Genomic DNA, 22,633 nt, shown 5'->3' on the forward strand with positions numbered 1-22,633 from the left:
GAATTCATTGGCAACATTTCCCAAACCAAGTGACCGATTGTAAATCTGAAGCCGGTTATCATCAAATGCACTAAGTTATCTCTAAAACTCTTCCCATTTAAGCTTTGCTGTAGGTGTAATGGGACCGAAGATCTTTTGCGGTGACACATTTTATATCCAAATCCGGTCAGCAGTTTTGGTTAGTTTTGGTTAGCAGTTTGCTAGAAAATCCACTTTAAAATTGAGTGTTTGTAAACTATAGTCTGCACGATTTGCAATATTTTACTTGCTTCCCCTCCTTTACTAAGAATGGCAAAACCCAGCCATTTACCTTTCTTATGAACAATGCACGTAATTGCAAACTAAATATGGTTAACTTATAGGTATATTTACTCTTGGCAAATTATATTTTATACGCAATGATATATATTTTTCAATTTTCCATTTTTTTGGCATTGTTTTAATTTTTATTTCATGGAGATTATTTATTATTTAACAAATTATCATAATTTTTTTATGTAGATTTACCTAGTAAAATATTCGTATATCATTAGAGTACACCCTGATCTATTATTACATAATAAATACATGGATCCATTTGTGAGTATGGATGTACTATTTAAATTAATACTTTCCAAGTACAACTGATTGGGTTTCTCTTACTCCTAAGTATATAATCGTGATCGCTAGTGATCGCTGTCTTGCACTGATTGATCAAATAGACGTTTAGGGCCGAACAACATCTGTTGAAATACAAGTGGAAGCAAGATAAACATTCTATTTTATTTTTTATTTTATTCTCTCATTTTATTGCCGACTGTGCCATTGTACCGACTATATATGCTTTTGCAGTGCTGTATAATACTTATCCTGAAATAAATGTGTATCATTTTGATCGATTTCAGTTGAAGCAAGTCGAATCTTGAACAAACTATCCGTTCTTCGTTACTTTTCGAATTTCTAAATTATTTTTTTTTATTTCAGTGGACAAACTGCCCCCCGGCTTTCCCCAGATCACAGAATCGCCGCAAAACAACAAAGTAGTGGAAATCGGGCACAACACGATGTTAAACTGCGCCGCTACGGGCAATCCCGGCCCCAAAATCACGTGGTTGAAAAATATGTTGCCGATAAACATCAGCAACAATCCCCGGTACTCCATCAGAGACGGTAAGTTGAATTACCCTCCTTTTAATATCATGAAAGTCTGTTATTCGGGTTAAAGGGGAATCTATATGCAGACGTAATATCATCTCCGACCGGGTCCATCCATCAAAAATTCATAGAAGCGGTGATATTTTCTAAGAGGCATATTTTTGCACGATGCGCATCCCAGGTAAACATGTTTTTCCCCGCGATTCATATTCGTAACCTGCAATAACGTCTCTGACTTTATTACGCTGTCGCATGTCATAAGGGTGCACAAATACATATGTTTCCTGGTAAATGTAACTCGAAATTGCGACCTCATAAGGAGGTAGAAGAGATTTAGTTTTTTTATAATCGAATACCAATTTCTTAAATTCATTTTTTTTTTCACAAAAAAACATTTCTTTATTTCTATCAATCAGTATATTTTGTAATCGGGCTTCGAGAATACTTGCTGAAAATTATTTTTGAGTATTAAGGTTATATTTAAAATAAAAAAATAAATCGCGAGTTTGTTTGGCACGAGCGGAGCGAGTTTTTAATAAACGTGTTGCTTTTCCTTTTAATCAATTTTCTTGGGTTTTAACGTTATCAATATTCAGTTTTCATAATATTATGATTAAGTTATTAATTTATAAGCGTTGCAAGAGGTTAGGATATAGTATATTAAGCAACAAGTGCGGTAAACGGCATTTGACCCAGGAGTTTATTTGACGCCAGCGGAAAGCAGCGTAGCGAGTGTTTAATAAACGTGTTGCTTTTCCTTTTAATCAATTTTGTTGGGTTTTAACGTTATCAATATTTAGTTTTCATAATGTTATGATTAAGTTATTAATTTATAAGCGTTGCAAGAGGTTAGGATATAGTATATTAGGCAACAAGTGCGGTAAACGGCATTTGACTCAGGAGTTTATTTGACGCCAGCGGAAAGCAGCGGAGCGAGTGTTTAATAAACGAGTTACTTACCGAACATGTTGCATTCTATACTTTTTCTACGACCGTTAGTTTTCGGGTACATTTTCGCAAAACAAAACGAATACATTCACTGACATGACCGTCAGAACTGACAAACGTAAAAATTCAAGGCGTGGGTAATATCTCCAAAATCATCCGATTGCTCCCAAATCCGTGCGGTAAAATCCCGGAAATGTCCGAAGTGGCTCGGATCCCTGAGAAACAAAACTGACATGGTAAAGTGACGCTTCCCGTACACTAGACCGGTGTGTAATTAGGTATTTTACAGACGGAAGTGGAAAAAAGTTATTAACGTGCTGTTTTCACTGGGTTGTTGGGTTCTTGTTTGACTATCTAATTATATCGTAGCATTTTTTTTTCAGATTTTTTTTGTCATTATGTCAGAAAACCCCGTCTAGTGGAAAAGCCGTTTTTAACTCGATTAAGCCATTTTGGAGTTATCTCCATTTATTCCTTTTAGAGATAAAGCAAAAGCTTTTAACAAAAAAGATTTGAAGTTGTCTCAGCTTTAAAACATTGTTTACTCTAATAGAATAGAAAACAACTGGTACGTCCAAAATAACAAAACATTAATACAATAATATAGAAGTAACTAACAACTATTATATTTAGACAAATATAATAATAAGAGTACACAAAATGCGAGAGTTCATTATGACTAAGTAGCTCCAAGTATTCATTAGTGTTATAAAAGACATTCTACGTAAGTTTTTCATTTTTGTTGTAAATTGCTTATAAGGTAGGTTTTTAATATTGGACGGGAGAAGATTATAAAATCAGATTGCTAGGATATTGGTCTGGAGTAACCAGACGTGGTCATATCAACGTGCTTTGTATTCTAGTCGTGCCTATTAGTGTTAAAAAAAAGGTTTTTTTGAATATCTAACCCTATACACTATACGATGCCTCAGTAAGAATACGCCCTAGATAGTGTTGCTCAATCTTTGTCAATATGGTCTGTCCAGGATAGAGGTCTATCGATAACAAATCCCAAGAGTATAATATTGTTTTGACTTAGAAAGTCACTTTACTACAGGATAAAATAAGTTTTTGGGTTTTTAGTTCGTTAAGTACAGAAAATAATTATTACAGAATATTTGTAACTCCAGCAACGTTTTCAGTGAGCATTCGATGATGTTTAACAATTGACAAAACAAAAGTGTTGTCCGCGAACAGGATGATTGGAGACAGACAGCGGCAAATCATTTATATAAATTAAAAATAGCAGCGGTCCAAGAACCGAGCTCAGAGGTAGGACGTTGTTACTCGACTCACCTCCATACTCAACGTACTGAAACCTGTTAACGAGATTGATTCGATCAATTTTAGAGGAATACCTCTGATGCCATAGTAGTAGATTTATTTCCACGGAAGCCGAACTGCGATTCACATAGAAATTTGTTCACCTAAAAGAACGTGGATAAACCGGGTTTTAAGATATTTTTGACAACTTTCCCAAAAATAGAGCAAATAGCGATTGGCCTGAAATTATGTGGATTGAGATATCCTTTTTTATTGACCTGAATAACGTTACATTTTCAAATCTGATCGAATAGGCGGCATTTGTTATGGCTGTCAAAGCACTTACAATATACTTTGTGGTGTGCCTTTAGTATTTTTGAATTTAAACCGAAACAGTCAGTTGAACTTGAATTTCTTAGACTCATAATAATATCGTGGACTTTACCTGCAGAGGTTGGATTCCAGAAGCAAGATTGCTGAGGGCGCGGAATTTTTCTTAGATGCACATAAGGGTCGTTCGATTTTTCAGTGGACGCAATTAGGTCCTAAACAACATTTGTAAAGAACAGATTGTATTCATCTGGCATGATTGATTTGGGTGCAACACTTGAAGATCTATGATTTTCATGAATAATTAAGGCCCAACAACTTTTACTCATGTTGGTGGATCTAGATATAAAGACGTCATATGCCTCGGATGTAGTTTCCCTAACGAATTTTTGTAATCAGCATTGACCAATCTATACTCAGACCACCCATCGGGAGTGGAGAATACACTTGGTTTTTAGAAAAAGCACTTAACTTGGAAATATTTTCAATGTTCACGGTATAAATCTGGAGCAGTTGTTTTGTAGCAAGGGATGATTCGAGACTATTTTCAAATAAGTATCAATAATATAAGAAAATGTGGCAAAAAACGGGGTTTAAAATGCAAGATGGCAATTGCGTCCTCTGGTGGTCATTTCAGAACCGCACAAATAATTTCCAGAATTTTCTCTTAGTCGATTTACTTAACAATTGCATTTTTTCCAATTTTTAGGAACATCCGTTTCGCCAATAACGCACCTCGAACTGGAACACCCGATATAGCAATACTAATATATGTTACTTCGACTCTCTCTACCCTAAGACTTCGGCTTTGTTACCCACTATCGCGAGCTACATTTCCGGTACTTTAGTAGTAGAAGCGATCGGGTGTAATCGATAGATTTTAGGCACAGATAGCGTTTTGACGTTTGTCAAATCTGACAAACACTTCTCACGCCGCTCAGTTTACAAGAATATTCTTAAAAATACAAAAGCATAGTATGCAATATGTTGATAAATTTCTTCAGTCACTTATATTTCTTCAGTTTTCTGGAACCTTACTGTATTTCTTTTTAGCCGACAGAAATGGATTGTTCAGTCCTATATTTGCTCTTGTATACTTTTGATAAAAATTATTTTGCAATTATGATAATTTCATATTGTTTCAAACACCAATATATTACCCTAGGAATATTAAGCTCATCATACAAATCTACCTGTGTTCGTTAATGTAACATTATTAAATAACAGTTTCAAAATTATGTTCTGAAGCATTTGGGCAGAGTTAAAATTAGTTTACCGCATGCTTTTAATTATTTACTTAATTATTCGTAAAGCCTGATTAGTTGTATTAAATCTAAATCTAGATTACAGGGTGTCCCAAAATCTGGACACCTTTTTCTTTTTAAGAAAACGCTGTATTATTTTGAAAAGGAAAAATGTAATGACAAAACAATTTTTTGTAGTTTGTAATTACAAAAATAGACAAAAAAGTATTTAAATAAAAAGCGCACTAAGAAATAAACCTTTATAAATATCATTAAAAACATATATAATTAGTTTCTTATGTCGACCTATTTTATCCTAATCTAACCTAACCTAACGGGGCATCCTTAGAGCCTTATAAGCAAATATATAAATATTAAAACGTCCGTTGTTTAAAGACAAAAGAAAAAATAAAATATTCCGCATAAGTTCCGCATAAGTTGCTTCCTTTCTAGCATTCTTGTACAGTGTATTTGGATTTTACCTAGCATTTTTTATATCTTCTATTGTTAATTTTTCAAAGAAACTTCTACAGGCTACTCTAATAATTTTTACGAAACTTCTGGATTCCTGCTGCGCGGATTTTTACTCAGTCAAACTTGCTGAAGCTCTGATGAAGTCAACAGGATGATTGGCGAAACGTTAGCAAGGTCGACGCAGGAGGAATCCAGAAGTTTCGTAAAAAGTATCTTGTTTTGTTTGTTCACACTGCTGATTAATTAATAATCTAATAATTTTTTTTTGTATTAATTTTTCGTTGAGAGAGAACCAACAATATACCAGCAAAATATCAGTACCTCGTCATATCCATGTCTAAAATGTATCTATAAATTTTTAATTTTAATTACCTGATAAATTCTTATTTCTTTGATCAAACAAAAAAAACACACTTTTGAATAATGTTTTAAGTTAACACTGAATTTCTCTTAGATAACTTTTGTCTTTAAAATTCATGGAATTTTTGAACTTGAATTTATATGACTCGTCATCTGAGTATTGTTTACCAATTTATTTTATGTCATTACCGTCGATAAATGAGTCAGTACCGTGGCGTGGAACGGAAAATTTGATATTTGCTTCTCGTTTTTGATGCTTTGAAGTGGTAGAAAATCCTCTTAGACTTTTATTTTTACAGTAAAATAGTTGAATAATTTGCATACATTTTTTTAAAAAGTCTAGTTTTAAAATGTTACAAATTTAAAAAAAAGAAGCAGTTAGAACAGAATCAACCATATGCTGGGATTGACACACATGGATAGGGCAAATAAATAGACAGAACAGACAGAAAGACAACAACTACTAGCTCACACAATTTGACTGAGAGAATCAGCTATCCATAAATAAACTTTCATCCAGGATATTTATAGATGCATCAAAAAGAGAAGATTCATTTTCTCTTATGACTAATTTAGTTTCGAATACACGAACCTACTGGTTGGAATACAAGGGATTCCAAGACATCTGCTCTGTGTTACACAAATACCCACAGTAAAAATTTGCGAATTTTATTTCCATATGGCATCAGTAACAACAAACCTTCGTCGACAGTGTATAACATTATCCACCCTGAGACCAAAATTCCCAGGGACCATTAGCTCCCGTGTCATACTGCGCGGGATTCGTATAGGGTTTCTTGCTGATGGCAGCGGGGTCTCGCGACGCACGATATCTGCATTATACATAAGATGCGGGCATCAATGGAGCTTTCCGTGATCCCCATCGAATATTTGCATCGAATTGCGGTTAAATGTCGACACGTACGGGGTAGGAATGTGGAATGGAATGTGATAGAATGTTGATCGTCTACGCCAAGCGCGAGAGCCAACGAATTATGTTGCGTTTTATCGCAGAGATTCCTAATGTAGCATCGCGATATAATCGCCGTATTGATTTCGTAGAAAATTGTTTCGTTAAGGTTGTGCATTCGCATCGGTTTTTAATGAAGCATGAAAAATAGATCAAAATAATAATGACATCTAAAATAAAGACAAGATCCTTCTGAAAACATGGCAGTTTTTATTATCGCTTGGTTATTTATGGTGGTAAATAAAACTGGAAATTCAACTTTTTACTTCAACATTCAATAGAATAAAAATATATGCCATTCGACTCTGGTGCAGTCAAGTTTAGTATGGTTAAAAACACTTTGTTGGAAAAGAAATAGCCGAATTGCTTGTTAAATAAAATTTTGTTCTGTGAAGCTGACACTATAGACTTGTTAATTTTTCAAAGAAACTTCCACAGGCTACTGTAATTCTTTTTACAAAACTTTTGGATTCCTCCTGTGTCGGTTTTTGCTGAGTCGAACTTGCTGATATTTCGTCAATCATCCTGCTGATTTCTTCAGAGCTTGACTGAAAAAAAAAATGCCTTGTCCGTTAAATTTATGTTACCAGTACAGAAAAGCTTGTGTTTCGTGATAGTCTAGGTGTGTCCTCTAAGTTTTCATTAGATATTTTGCAATTGCTATATGCAAGTGGAAGATTTTGGGAGAATGATTACGATTTGGTTTTTTAAAAATACTTTTATTCGATCCACAATAGATCGACAATAGATGCTTGGGTATTCCAGCAGCACATGCTCAGAGACTTTCACTGTCAGTAATGATAATATCCTGTTTCACCATCCGCGGTTCGCCGATGGACATTTACTATCTTTAGATCTAACCTTAAAATTTCCTTTTGTCAAAACAAGGAATCGGAATTTATATTGACTAGTGTAGATGGATAAGAATTTTGTCGCCCTTTCTTTGTAGTGCGATGTGTGTCGAAATAAGTGCCATCTAAATAATATACATATATTGCATTTCTCTACGCAAAATTGATGAATTTCAGTTATATATATTTGCCACCAACTCACCAATCGTTGGGTCTCTTTAATGCAACTCGTTCGTGAATATTTTTAAATCTAAACCTAATTTTGTGCAGGAATCGACGCAATGTTTCACGACTGTCAGTAACTCCTCTGATTTAAATGACGGAATCTTATTACCCTCATACATCATATATATTTATCTGCGAATCCGCTCTGCTATCATTCCTAAACACTTTCATTATGCCTTTGCCACATCGTTCCTTCCTTTCTAGTGAATCATTAACAAGGAATCTACGCAAGGTTGACCTTGGAATGCCAGTCAACTCCCCCAGTGACAGCACTCTGATATTTTTAGAAAACCTGCAGACAAATTTTTGAATTAAACAATTAGCGAATTTAAGAAAAAAACATTTTTTAAACTATTTTTTTTTTAAATGTTGTGTTGAATTCGTTTAGGGATTCTTCATATTTTTTTAATAACAATACTTACCTAAATCTAATAATTTTTCCAATATTTGAATTTTTTTAAAAAAATGCTAGTTTTCACGCAGTGTTAGCGTTATTCGAAGATGACGTGAAAGATATATGCAACGAAATTTGAGTTACATGCTACAGTGTATTCAAAATAAACCAATTTTAACTTTTGCAATATTGACACTTCTTTCCTCCTGAGACTATTGCTATAATATTATTAGGAATTAAATTAGATTATTTTTAATTATTATTATAGCGCATTAAATCGTCAAAAATGTCGTGCTCTTCTACTTGGGCACTCTTTTTCGTATATTTTCTTGAACGATCCTTGGCATAAACGGTGTGATTGGTTGCACGTGTCTCGAATTGTATTTCCTATATCTTCTGGTGTTGTAGAGGGATTCACATACACACGATCTTTAACCTACTCACAAAAAGAAATCTAGTACTGTTAATTCACATTATTGAGGGAGCAATTCAATGAATTCGCCTCTACCGATCCATATCTGTGGGAAACGATTATTTGAAAATTCTGGAACTTCTCGATGGTAATGCGGAGGAGCTCCATCTTGCTGAAACCACATTTGTTGGTTCTCAATGACAACTTCTTGACTTCTTGAAGTAAATCTTCCTCCAAAAGATTTAAATATTTAGGCTCGTTAAGTGCTTCGCGAAAAAAATGTGGCCCGATATGGTTTTGGTTTCGCACTTCTCGTGCCCAGAATGGATTAACTGTTGAACAATAATGCATGTTGTAGAATTTAGTCAGGGTCCGAACAAATAGATAACTTAAAGTAAAATATTAGAAGCAATCGGCATGGAACATCGATGGATCGGTACTCTCAGGAAGCTGACATATCGCCGTGTTTTTATTCACAACAATGTGTGTAGTCATGCTTGACGTGGGACTTATCATAGTTGTTGTGTAGTGGCTCAGGTTGCAAGGTCCCTAATCACTTATTGCAACAACCAACATGGCTTGCGTGTCACGACGCCGCGTTGTCAGCATACTTATTCAAAATATTGGTAAATATTACAAATAATTCAATATGCAGCAATTATAATGGGTGTTTTTTTTTCGATGTATAGAACCTTAAGTTGGCATTACTGTTCAAGATGGCGACCGATTTAACAGCTTTCAAGTGATTTATTCTCAGTTTGCTTTGGCAGTTCATCATGAATAGACTCACGCCTGAACAACGCTTGCAAATAGTGCAATTTTATTTCGAAAATAATGGTTCTATGCGGAATACGTATCGCGCACTGCGTCCATTTTATCGTCTACAAAATCGTCCATCAGAGCAGTTAATTCGATTAACCATGGAACGTTTTCGCACCACGTTTACTCTTATTGATAACTGGCATCCCAGAGACGCCATACTGTGCATACAGAAGAAGCTATTGCTGCTATAGAGCGTAGCATTGAGGAAGACCCGAATGAGTCCATCCGCCATCGAGCACAGGAATTGGATCATCATGAATTGGCCATCCACTTTATGGAACATTTTGCTAAAGGATCTTGGTTTACGTGCTTACAAAATCCAACTCGTGCAGGAATTGAAGCCAAACGATCATCAAGTAAGGCGTAGGAATGGGCCCAAAACGAGATTGCCGTTGTTCCTGATGCCACAAGATTATCTTTCGGATAAATAAAATTCATGTCAATCGAATAATCCATCGTTGTTTTATTGCAACTTAAAGTTCTATACATCGAAAAAAACACCCCTTAGTTTATGATACAGAATGTCACTATACATATTATGACGATTACTGCGAAAAGTAGCTTCATAGGAAAATATTATTTTAGACAAAAAATGTATTGGCATCTATTGCTTCATTTATAACGGTGCAGAAGTTTGTCCTTTATTGGATATCACGGTCTAGAAGTTCTTGGTGTAGTTCCATATGTATTTCCATTAGTGTTGCGATATATTGGGATGTATAAAATAAGCTAGCTGCTTGACAACTAGTGACCGAGGGATGGATTATCTCGAAATTGACGAAAATTTACAATTCTTTTTCCTCGTTGGTAGCATTCGTTTTACCACTTTCCATTTTTCATATTCAATACTACAACTAGCATTAAACGGTCCCGTTAAACACTGAAGAGATTGCTAGTGGGTGTACGTTTTTTTTTTTCGCCTGAGCCATATCAAACTTTACAAATTTAGATTTACCATTTGACATAACTTTTAAAACCAATGAGATAATTAACTTTACTCAATCGTTGACTCACCCTGTACATATGTACTTATCATATTGGACACATACACTACTTAACATTAACTGAACTATTCCCCTTCGCGTAGTACTGTCTTACCAGCACTGCCATAGTTGCCAGTTCGTTTCTGCTTTAATACACCATACATCAAACTACCCGAGCTCACTGCACCTTCCATCAGAAAACTACTTTATTGATTTCAATAAATTCGTATTGATGACAACGTCAAATTTTCATATTTTGTAGATCACTATTTGGTCTAATTAACTGGCTTCTAGGTCATTTCTTTTATGCCTGGTGACATTGTTGACTTTGCAATCTAAGGAGCCGGCCCTCCAGCCGCGCTATTTTGCTGACGATAAAGGCGGTTTCCTTTTATGTCTCGTGTTACAGAAACGACATTGTAAAATTGCTTCGTACCTATATAAGGACGTATCGTGTTACTCAAAAAATGCTGTAAAATAAATTTGACGAGATCGAGAAGTTCACGTCGAAGGGCAACCCCCCTCAACTCTTAATAAAAGCAACGAACTCGGGTAACCGGATCTTCGAAGTGTGTGGATCGGTAAACACGATCATGTTTCAACGTTGTTATTTCTTCAACTCGGCAGTACAAGCAAACAAATTTCCAAAGAAAAATCACAATATTTTTAGACCATTTTTACTGCAAAAAGTTACCGCTATTTTTTAATTTAAATCTTGACATATCCAGCGAAATGATTCGGTATCTGGAAAATATAATTTTTGCAGATTTATTATTTTTTTAACCAAAAGTGAAACAACTACTAATCCTAGATAAGCATAAATATAATTTCCAAAAGATTTAGCAGGACTCTCCGTACTTCCTACATCATTACAAAATATTGAAATAGAGTAAATGTTGACCCTGAAAGCCTGTAACCTAATTCAAATTCAGCGTACCTGAGGCTGCAGAAGAATATCTAAGGTGCCACGAATGATAACATCCACAAAACCCAGAATGGTGGTCAACCGAAACTCGTTCAACGAAACAGAAACTGTACGAGACATGGTTACAAACTAACCCAGCAGAAGATAGAAGAATGCTTCATTTAAAAGGGTAGTGGAAAGAGCAATGTCCACTATGTTGGAAAAGTAACCACTTTCCTACTTTAAAAACTGCATTTCGTTCTATTTTCACTGCTTTTCACTCAAAATGTTAAGCAGTCATTTGACAATTTGTTATAAATCTTACAAAATTATGACCGATAGTTAAATTATTAACACAAAAGTTATTTAAATTACATTTCCTCCAACGGAAAAAATTCTAGATGGAAAAGAACCTATAAGAAACGTACAAATTTTCAAACAAAAGGTAGCATCTTCGAAAAAAGTCACTCAATGAGATTATTGCAAGCAATGCAACCCTAATTACGAATACCGAAACCTATAATCAAAGGATCGAGGATAGATTAGATTAGATTAGATATGAAGTTTATGTCATTGACAATACAAGTATTGTACACACGCTCTATACAGAATAACAAATAATTGTAAAAAACAAACACAGATAAACGTTTGACATAATTTTAAATCGGAGGTGCCACCGTGTATTCCTCCAAGGAGTAAAAATCCATTAAGCCTAAATATTCTTTTACCTTCTTTTTAAATGACTGTAGTGGTAGGATTATAATTATTCATCCAGTTATGAAGGCCTACAGCGAAAAACTTGCTCGCCGATACAGAGATTCTCATTAGATAGTTGTGAATGAGTTTCAAAGAAGTTTTTTTTCAATGCAACTTCCACAGGGCATTGTATATCCCTCCTGCGAACTGCCAAAATTTTTATGGAAACAAATGATGGCCTATGGTGCAAGCGTTGGTTAGCCCTAAATGAGATCCGCACCACCCGTTTCTGCAAGCTAAAGATCTTATTAATACTTTGGGAATCACCCCACATAAATATGCTGCTAGGGAGTTTATTACATGATATGTCTATGTGGACTATCCTCTTCAATAAGTCATCTGTATGGATGTCCAACAGTTTGTTTGTTTGAAATTGTCATTCTGTCATTCTTCTTTTTGCTAAAGCACAATTTGCAGCCTTATATTCAACCAAGTTTGAATAATTTTTTGTGGTACTAATGTATTTACGAATATTAATTAAAACAGTATCGTCTGCACAGGAGCCAGGCAGCAAAAAGCAAAACAGGTCATTTCTATACAATGTTAATAAAATAAAATGTTAACCAGCACGGACTCCATAATTCACTTGTTTAATATCAGACTTGTTGTGACATACCGGTTTCGATCTGTGAGATTGATGATGAAAAAGTTTCATTAAATGTCCCGTAAAGCAAAAAAAACATTCTAGTTTATTATAGAGTCCATAATGGACAGGCCAGGCCTAAAGCCAAACTGTTGTATTATTAGGTTCCAGGTAATTAACAATACGAGGCTTCAGAGCTGGTTCAAAAATGTTCCAGCAATGCGATTTATTGAGATAATTATTAACATCATATATGTCACCCTTCACGCGGTTATCCCTTAAAATGTTTTGAAAGTCTCCATCGCATTCTGTAGATCCAGTAGCCAACCCCCTAGGACCCTAAAAAAGTATGAACTATACATACTCGAAAGGATTCGGCTGTACTGACACCTCAAGATATTAAACCTCTCTCATTTATGTGAGCCACCAAATATCCATAAGGAAGCTAAGACCCATAACAAGTTCTTGCAACTCGCACCTGCCGCTGAAATAATTAAAAATATGGACGTTCGTCCTGATAACCAGTGTATGGGCTTCTACATAATCAGAATATAAAGTGTAACTTTATTCTGCGTAGGTACTTAAAAACTATCCTGACACAAATTTAAATCGATATATCATTTGCAAAATTAATAATTGCCCCAAACGAAAACCACATTTTTTTCCTGGCTTACTGTCTATGGAGAAAATATATCTATTAGATGTATCCTTTGGTTAACGTATCCAAGCGCACATAAACTATTTCCGTCATCCAAAACTTCCTTCGAACTTGAAAGCGCCGCATGATTTATTTACTGGGACCCTATCGAAATGAAGCGCGGCGGCATTGCGGTAACGCCTTTGATGTGGACAATTATTAATACACTTTACCGCCGAGGAAGTTTCCGCTAACCGCCCCATCTTCCCCATACGCAAACAACAGAGCGCCGCCGTATACAGTGGCGAAATAAACAAGGGGTTTTTGCCCGCCCCCGGGTCGAAATTTCGCAGGCTATTTCTTATGCAGGAGGGACTCATTTATTTTGACACGTAAAGCGTTCACAAAGAACTTTTTGTCGGATGCGAAATAGGATGGATTATTATTCTTTCCTGCTTGTTTGCTCGGTTATAAATTGACCAAGTTCAACCGACGCCATTTAAGCAACGATCACGAGGCTCGATTTACCGCGTCTCGCAATGGCAGCTTGCTGGGAGTGTAGGGTGAGAGTAACAAACCCTAATAGTGAGTTAAAAATTAACCTAAACTATAGCTCTGAATTTTTTCTTATAATGGTTTCTGATATAGTGTATTAGACCGCCCACTTTGTGCAATTTTACTCCATTCATTCCCCTTTGACCTCCTTTTGGCCAATTCCAACAATTAAATGAATCAAAAATTCGTTTTTGTCGCATCTCTGAGAGTGTTTCAAAGTAGGAACTCCCAGACGTAAAATAGAGTCAGTACTGATTGGAAATTTGTTAGCAACATTGATGTAGTTTTCTATAGTCTGTTACCGAAATGTAGAAAGTAATAACTTTGGCAATTTTATCCAGTTTGACTCTTTTTCGACGACATGGATTTAAAATAGACATGTACAGTACATGGTACAGTACGACACACGATAAATGGTCATGACTGTAATAACACTATTGATGTTTTTATCTGCTCGTATCCATTTTTGAAACGCAAAATATATGAATATGTTGTATTGCGTACTCTATAATTGGACTTATATAATTTATAAATATATCTCAAACAAAAGTAATCGTCAGTTGAGAGTTGAGTGTGAAAAGATGTTATATTATCCAATAACTAAATGAAATCAACAGTAGGAAATGTGGTATTTCGACCACCTGTTCGCAGTTGACGAAGAATGTTAACCTAGTCCAGTTTTTATTTTATTTAAAACAATCTTTAAATTTAAATCCTTTAGGTGTTTATGAACAATAAAATTCATAAATTTACATATAACCACAGGGGAAATGCAGTGGATGTAACAAAATATAAAAAATTGAGTTAACATCGCAATCCAGTAGAGAAACAGCTATATTTTATCAAAAAGACATTTCATGTAGAAGAACACCGGCCAGTTCATTAATATGCGCGTCTAAAATATAAGATACAGGGGAAAAACAACACAGATCGCTTGGACGTAGATTATCGATTTTAATTTTAGTTACGTTTTGCTTTGTAAGGGTATATTTTTCGTGCATATGATTGTGTATTACTGTGTTAATGTTACGTTTGAATGAAATGTATTAAATATTCAAGTGAGGAGTGCATCGTCGTAGATAATGAAAATAGTGAGAAGCAGCAGCCGAAAAGTTTAAAAAAAGAAATTAAAGTTAAGCGGTCATGAATTAGGGAATTACTGTAAGTGCAAAAGACTAAGATGTTTTGAGAAAACCAGTAATAAAGAGAGGCAAACACTTTTAAAAATATTTAATCTAATTGCGACAAGCATAAAAAATAATTTATATTTATGTGGCTTGATTAAAAGAAACAAATACAAAATGTAGCTTTATTAGATTATTATTATTAATGATATATGGTTAAAGTGGTAAGATATAAGGTAATTTTAGAGGCGTACAAGGCATTTTTGGCAATACGTAGAATTACGAAAACAAAATTAGAATATTTGGAAAAATAACCTAAAATTATCGGATAAAGCCCCTGTCGATTTAAAATTAATGAATTTAATAAATCGGCCTAGAAAAATTTCTGATCAGCAAATGAAAATGGGATTAGTCAGATTGGATCGTTTCAGGGAAACAAAAGTCATTATGGCCTCAAAAAATTAGATCGACTTTAATATCATATCATATTATATCATCCTTTTACATATGAGTTCTTTAGAAATGTTTTTAATACAAATATCCGTCGGTTATCCTTGTAAAGATAGAGATGTAGCGCTTGTGATCAATATACTGTGATATGCTGCTAACATAGGAGAATGAAAATAAGCTCCACAAAATGAAGGCCCAAGTATTTTACGACCTAAAACAGCTTCAAAACTTAAGTGCCAGATAAAAGAATCTACCAGTTCCAAACATCACAACGAATGAAACAGTTATCTGTGTCCTTGTTTAACATCCACATATTAGCAATTTGCGTGTCAGTCTTTTACATATATCCAGGAAAAGTGGCTGCTGAGGGATTAACGAAGATCTATCAGTGTTTGGGGTCAAAACAAGAATTCTAATATGATCAAATACCTGCATTGTTCACATCAGAGAGAGATTGGAGTTTTTCAAAAAAACTTTGCCAAACATTGAGTCGAGAAAATCGGAAATAGTTTTGCATATAATGGTTTTGGGAGAAAGCTCAGTACTACCACCAAGACAGACAAGAATTGATCCCGTATTACGAAATGATGAATTTTTATATCGTGTCCAAAAATACGAAGACAAGATTTTGGACTTTTACTCGCAAAACACGGTTGTTGGGTCTAATCCCAATATGGATCAGCAAGCTCTTAAAGCGTTCTGCTCTCAAGGCACCTAGAACGAATCTGATGTCGCAAAGCAAAAAAAACGAAAAACACAACAATAAGTTGGCGAAGGTATGATGTCTTTTTTTGATAATTTAGTACCAATATTCATAGAATACTACTTTTAGGTCTAAAATCAATATGGAACAGAGCAAATCCAATACTACAACTATAAATTTGGGCATTCCTCTTTTTTACTTTGGAAATGGAGGTTTGCTAACTTTTTTTGTGTTTATAAAAATGTACTTTCAAATACAACATTTGTAATTATGTATTGCATATACTAAACAAAATTTTACATATTTTAACCGTAACCGTAATGAACTATAGATGCTAAAACTGATTGCTGCAAATAACCAGCGAAGTGCTGGAAAAGCTTCTCGATTTCAGGTGTCTGTCCCGTTCGAATTTAAAACCAAATAAATAATGTGTATCGATTGCGAAAACGTTTCGCATTAAAGATTTATATCAGACGCTATTTACATTAACTGTCAAAACGTCCGTTCCAGAGGCAATTACGCCACGACCTCCGAGGAAACATTTCGAATAAATTTGTTATAAGTTAACGGGCTACTTTCGACAGTCAGAGTTCCCCGTTTAGTCAGCAACCTTTTGACCTATCAGAAAGTTCCGAATGCACTTTGTAGAACAGAATTTCGTCCCCCGTTTCGGGCCTCCATTCGTTTAAATTATTAAACTGCCTTCCGCTTGCATCCCGCGTTCGCCATCTTGCTCGTTCCGATCTTTCCGGGTGTATCTATTGCTTTAAAATAGTAGACCTTTAATGTCGGCATATAATTCCAATTTCGGAATAGTTTACGTTTGGCACATATTCAGCTTTCCCCCCACGGACCGGAGGTTAGTCGCGAGAATTTAATTTGTTTGGCCGAAAATAGCTTTGATATTACCATTTCTCGATGACGCCGATGTTGCTTCGAATTTTCACAAATAATTTACGAATTGAATAGTTTTTGGAAGCCTCATAATACCACGTTTAAAAAGTTTGAAAGATACCAAATTATAATGGAATTATGTATTAGTTAGACCATCATGAACAAAGAAACTTCCGCAATCTACTGTAATACTATTTCTTCTGGATTCCTTCTGCATTGGTTGTTGTTGAATCGAACTTGCTGACGTTTCGCCAATCATTCTGTTGGCTTCTTCAGTGCTTAACTGAAACTGACTCGCATTTTACTTAGTACCAGCTTATATACTGTTTGAGAGGGCGGAGCTCAAGGAGGATCATGAACGTTGTCTCGGATGACTGGTTCCAATATTGGTGAACGGTGAAAATCTGAGCCGCGGTTAAGATTGTTTGGTTGCTAATAGATTTCTATATAATAGAAAGAATTGATTATATGCAAGAATTTTAGTTTTATGGAATAAAATTTGATGTCCGGTTTCGTCATTGTGTTCTGTAACTGCTGATCAGTTTATTTGTTGCAGTCGTAAGGCTCTTTCATATTATTTGAGCCTAGTTGATATTTTTCATCCGGTCATGCGTGTAAGGAGGAACAATAGTGGAAAGTGTGGGGTGGGGTTGCTTTCGGACATTATGTTGGAACGTGTGATAGAACGCTTAATATCTCAAACGTGGAAATTATTAGAGAGAAGAGCAGATATAAGGTGTTTTAATTCTTTGCGCCTGCGATTTTTTTAAGTTCTTCAAGTTGTTCTTCACCATCCCCTGAGTATATTATTTCATTCATTAATTCGTATATATTTATTTCAGGTATATTTGGATTTCCCAATATTTAATATTGAATAATGGAATTAATTTATTGCTTACAACTGTGTGCAAACTTTATTTGACGACTCATATTATTTTCAAAGCTGCAAAACTATGTTTCCTCACTTAAGACACCCGGTATATTGTTGTATAAAGTGATGCAAATGTTTTTTTCTCTATTAGGACCCAATATTTTTCAAATGGCATTGATTTTGACAAAGTTTGATATGCAAAGTTAGACTTATCTTTTTTTATGTCTTTTTATCTATTTTTTTTTTTCAATGGGAATTCTTCTTCTTCTTTCCGTGCCATATCAGGTCCCCCTAACGTTCGCAATCACATTGGCGAGTTGATCACGGTCTTCGGCCAATCTGAATAGTTGTTCGGCACTGCGTATTCCGGTCCAATCCCGGATGTTCTTTAGCCAAGACATTTGTTTCCTCCCAATACCTCTGCGACCTTCGATTTTGCCTTTCATTATGAGTTGAAGGATTTTGTAGAGGTCGCCTCTAAGAGCATGCCCCAGCGATATTTTTCGTATTTTGATTGTGTTAAATAACTCACGGACGGCACTTGCTCTATTTAAAACTGCTTCGTTGGTCTGCAGAGGGGTCCATGGTATTCGGAGCATTCTTCTATGCAACCACATCTCGAATACTTCCAGGCGATTTATCAATAGCATTGGCATTGAGAGTCCAAGTCTCAGCACCGTATAACAACATTAAAAACGTTAATATCAGGTATTTGCACTGTCCTGTGAGAAATTTTATTTTATAATATCTTCGAAAAAGACAAAAACTCTCATAACTTTACAACATTGTCGTTGGGCAATTATCATCCTTCAACTATATCTTGGTCTCCAAATAACAAGCACCAACAATAGCAATCAACATCTGACACCGCAAAAACATGATTAAGAAGGATCGCGGATCAGAAAAGAGTGGGATAACTACAGATTCAGAAAGTTAACTCATGGGTCCAAAGGAAGAGCTTAGAGTAGAGCATACGTATTAAGAACCAATGAAGATCGGTCGGTGAGGAAAGTTAACGACAACAAGATTAGTAATAAAATGGCAACATTCACACCAACGAAAAGATGTTTTAATAATACGGCACAGCAAAAAAGTTGTTGTTTTAGATGTAAAAGAAACTATCTACCGTTGTTTCCGAATGATTAGAATTGTAAAGTCTATCGACTAGTATAATCTCGCAAGAAAATTTCTGATAAGATATATAAGATTTTAATGGATATCGACTAGGACAGTATTCGTTTGATAAGTAAAATACTTTCATATACCGCTTTAAAAGATATCAGAGCAGAAGAAAGTCTTTAATCTTGATGAGACGTGGCTTAGTGAAGATTATATATTACCAAACGAAAACTTTCATGGAATGCCTGTCAACAGCTATTCAGGTACCCTATTGGAAGCGAAGAGGGATTTTGGTAAAATGATAAAATATCTTCCTGCTGATTCAGTAGTAGTTATAGGTAACACACGCTATCATTCATGGTGTATGAAGAAGATTTCAACTTCCAAAACAAAAAATATTGACCACTTAACTACCCAAACTATACGTTAAAGATGATTCAATAAAGATTCAACTATTACACATAGCAAATTTAAACATACATCGTTTTATACCGTGGAAGACATAAATATAAAGCATAGTCCGCCACGTACACCGCTATGTGATTGCGAATTAACTCATATAAAACTTTAAATGTGCGCAAATGAAATGATTTGCAGTGAGACACAATACGACATTCAAAATGTTTGAACAGGTCATTGAAGAAGTGACGTCAGAATACTATCGGATAGCGGTACGGCACGTCATTAAAGAATAGGAGAAAATATGAGATCTGTCAATTATAACGTCAATATTAAACGACAAAATGTTTTTTTGGTCCAATATTTAATGGAAAGTAAGGCTACTTATTGCTATATACAGCGTGACCCATTTAAGAGGGGCTTATACCTTAGCTCGAAACCTACGGGGGTTGCAGAAATAATTTAAATACAAAAGTTGTTTCTATTAAAATGGCCTTTATTTTTTTTTATTTTCCCAATCGTCACTTTTTGATATACGGTACAACAAAGTTACATTTTTTGTTTAATAGAATACCCTACATTTTATTGCATTTTAGGATAGTTCTTTCAAAAATAAATTCAACGATATATATGCGTATGGGTCTGTGATGCACCGTTTCGAACTTATTAGCGATCCATCTTAAGAATTCGGGTTATGCAAACCATCATTGTTGCATTGCTTATTAACTTTTTAAACTTTTTTCCATCTATTATTATTACGAAATTAATGCTATTCTTTAGGCATTGATCAAATGTTATATATTTTCTTAAAATACGCGGTGTTGCCACGTTTCGCAAAATGACACTTTTCTCAAACTGCTTAAATGGGACACCCTGTATATTATTGGATTTTCGGATAGCCACTTTACTAGCAATTTCAATTATATAACATAGTACTCCTAATTTTTTTTTCTAACCCCCGTAGGTTTCGAGATAAACGGGCCACCCTGTACATAAGACACGCAATAAAGACTCCTCCTCTATCTGTTACTACAAATCATGGTCACATTACATTACTGCTCAGATTGGCCAAAAGTGATCAATCAATACAGTGATGATTTAGACTTTTTTTTACTAGAAAGTCAAATCATTATTTAATTGTTTCGTTCTAATTATTATTGTTAATGTTATTTTAAAATTTTAAATTTCGCAACGTGACCTGTGATTTTTCGTACACGGTTGTTTGTTCGTAGAGGTTAATATTTTAATTCTGTTAAAGTAACATTCTTTTTTTTTCACAAGTATCATAACAAAACGCCTTTGGCGCACCACTTTTAATGTTGATGAATAGATAACAGTAGGCAAAACACATAATTTTGCCGAAACCGGAGTTTTACTACCTGCACTCAATAAAAAAAAAATTGACATTCTACCGGCCATTTATTCAAATAAAAATGTTCACAGTAACTTCTGCGGACTACTACAATAGTATATGCAGCAAGTGTAGTAAACGACATTTGACTTAAAAAATTTACCAAACTTGTGGCTGACCGTCAGAATTGGAAAACGTCAAAATTATCCCGTGGGTAATATTCCGGAAATGACTAAATTCGCTTCCAGCCGTAGGTAACGAAAGTGACGTCGTAAAATTATACTTTCCGTATGCTCTATAGGTGTATAATGGCGTATTTGAGAGAATAGAGTAGGAAAATACTATTACATCTTTTCGCCAATATTTCTGTTGGTTTCCTCAAGGCTGTGAAAAAGGAATCCAAAAGATTTTTGAATAGTATTCAAATGTATTCCGTTTTCCTTAGATTGACAGGTTAAAGCTGTAGTATTTCAATAAGCTTTTTTTTTAATTGGCCTTAGATTTTTGCAGTTGCTATGTACCCAAGTACTTGTGTTTATGCAACTACTGTATTACTAATCCAGTTTTTCAGGTTGGCGAAAAGTTTGCTGGGGTTTTCGTTTTCCGAAATTTCAAATGCAACCCTGTAGATGAAACTGCAGCTGGTGTAACATTGCTTTTGTTCCTTCTCAGCGTACGCCTGGTAATAGTTTAAAATGCGTAACAAATTAAAGAATACACAAAAACTGTGTAATATATGTTCATATTCATTTGATCACTCTGTAGCCCCTTTGCATACATGAGGTTTTATTACGCTGCACCTTTCCGAAATAAACTTTAGCTTTTTCACTGCGAAACTTTGTTGCAGGTTCGCTTCAGATCAGAAACAGTGAAGAGAAAGATCACGGCAAATACGAATGTGTCGCGGAAAATTCCATCGGTACCGATTACTCGAAATCCGCTCTGCTCTACGTGAAAGGTAAAAGATAACCATTAAACTCCAGTAACGCTAAGTAACTCGCTTTCCAGTGCGGCGCGTGCCCCCAACATTCTCGATACCACCACCACCGGTTGCCGAAGTAAAATTAGGGGACGACTTAAATTTGACCTGCGTAGCAGTCGGATCTCCGATGCCTTTCGTGAAATGGAGGAAAGGGGAAACTGAAGAGCTGACCCCCGAAGATAAGCTACCGATCGGAAAAAATACTCTCGAGCTGAAAAAAATCGAAGCGTCCGCGAATTATACATGCGTGGCTGCCAGCGCCCTCGGGATTGTTGAAACGGTCACCCACGTTAAAGTACAATGTGAGTATTTTCTTGTTGAAAAAACTTCTCACTTCTGTGAATTTAATGACATATCAGTATCTCCAGTAAGAGCAGTTAACTAATTACGTCACGTACAGTGACTTGATCAAAAATGACCCGTATGTCTTAGCCATATTTTCAGATGCGTGCGATTTTAATTAATGCAACAGTTTAAGGCAGATACGTTCGGATATCAATCATAAAAACTAAATTAAAATTCTATTTTGCAAGGGTTTTTGCAACATGAACGTCAGTCATCGGGTTATAAATGGTAGAACCTACTAGAAATACGGTCATAAAACGTCCGTTCGCAAAAAATGCCATGTATCTAGGTACATATTAGTATTTTGTTATAATGGGACAACTTGGTTCAGTGGCGTAACAAACGGACATAATAAAACGCATTTAATATATGCGACGAAACAAATATCTATAGGTTTATTTTTGAAAAACTACCAATGCTTCGACAACACAAACAAGGAAAAACCATAACGCGAATAGCAAAGAACTGGAAGAAAAACTAATCATCATCGGAAAAAGTATCTTCCTCCTGATTCATGCAGGTCGATAAGAACTGGGAGAATGTTAGATGC

At 35.2% G+C, this 22,633-nt stretch overlaps 1 protein-coding gene across 10 annotated transcripts in view; it reads left to right on the plus strand.

Annotated features, from left to right (window-relative positions):
• The window catches only part of LOC132698809 (tyrosine-protein phosphatase Lar), a 1,212,853-nt gene that overhangs the window by 1,161,837 nt on the left and 28,383 nt on the right, over positions 1–22,633 (plus strand). For all 10 annotated transcript variants that reach the window (XM_060665109.1, XM_060665108.1, XM_060665111.1 and 7 more), the window contains 3 exons: positions 964–1,149; positions 21,604–21,714; positions 21,765–22,040. In XM_060665109.1, the coding sequence (XP_060521092.1) occupies positions 964–1,149; positions 21,604–21,714; positions 21,765–22,040 (573 nt within the window). The remainder of the gene's footprint in view (positions 1–963; positions 1,150–21,603; positions 21,715–21,764; positions 22,041–22,633) is intronic.

Source organism: Cylas formicarius, unplaced genomic scaffold (assembly GCF_029955315.1).
Source record: "Cylas formicarius isolate icCylForm1 unplaced genomic scaffold, icCylForm1.1 PGA_scaffold_2__14_contigs__length_35257938, whole genome shotgun sequence".
Taxonomy (NCBI): domain Eukaryota; kingdom Metazoa; phylum Arthropoda; class Insecta; order Coleoptera; family Brentidae; genus Cylas; species Cylas formicarius.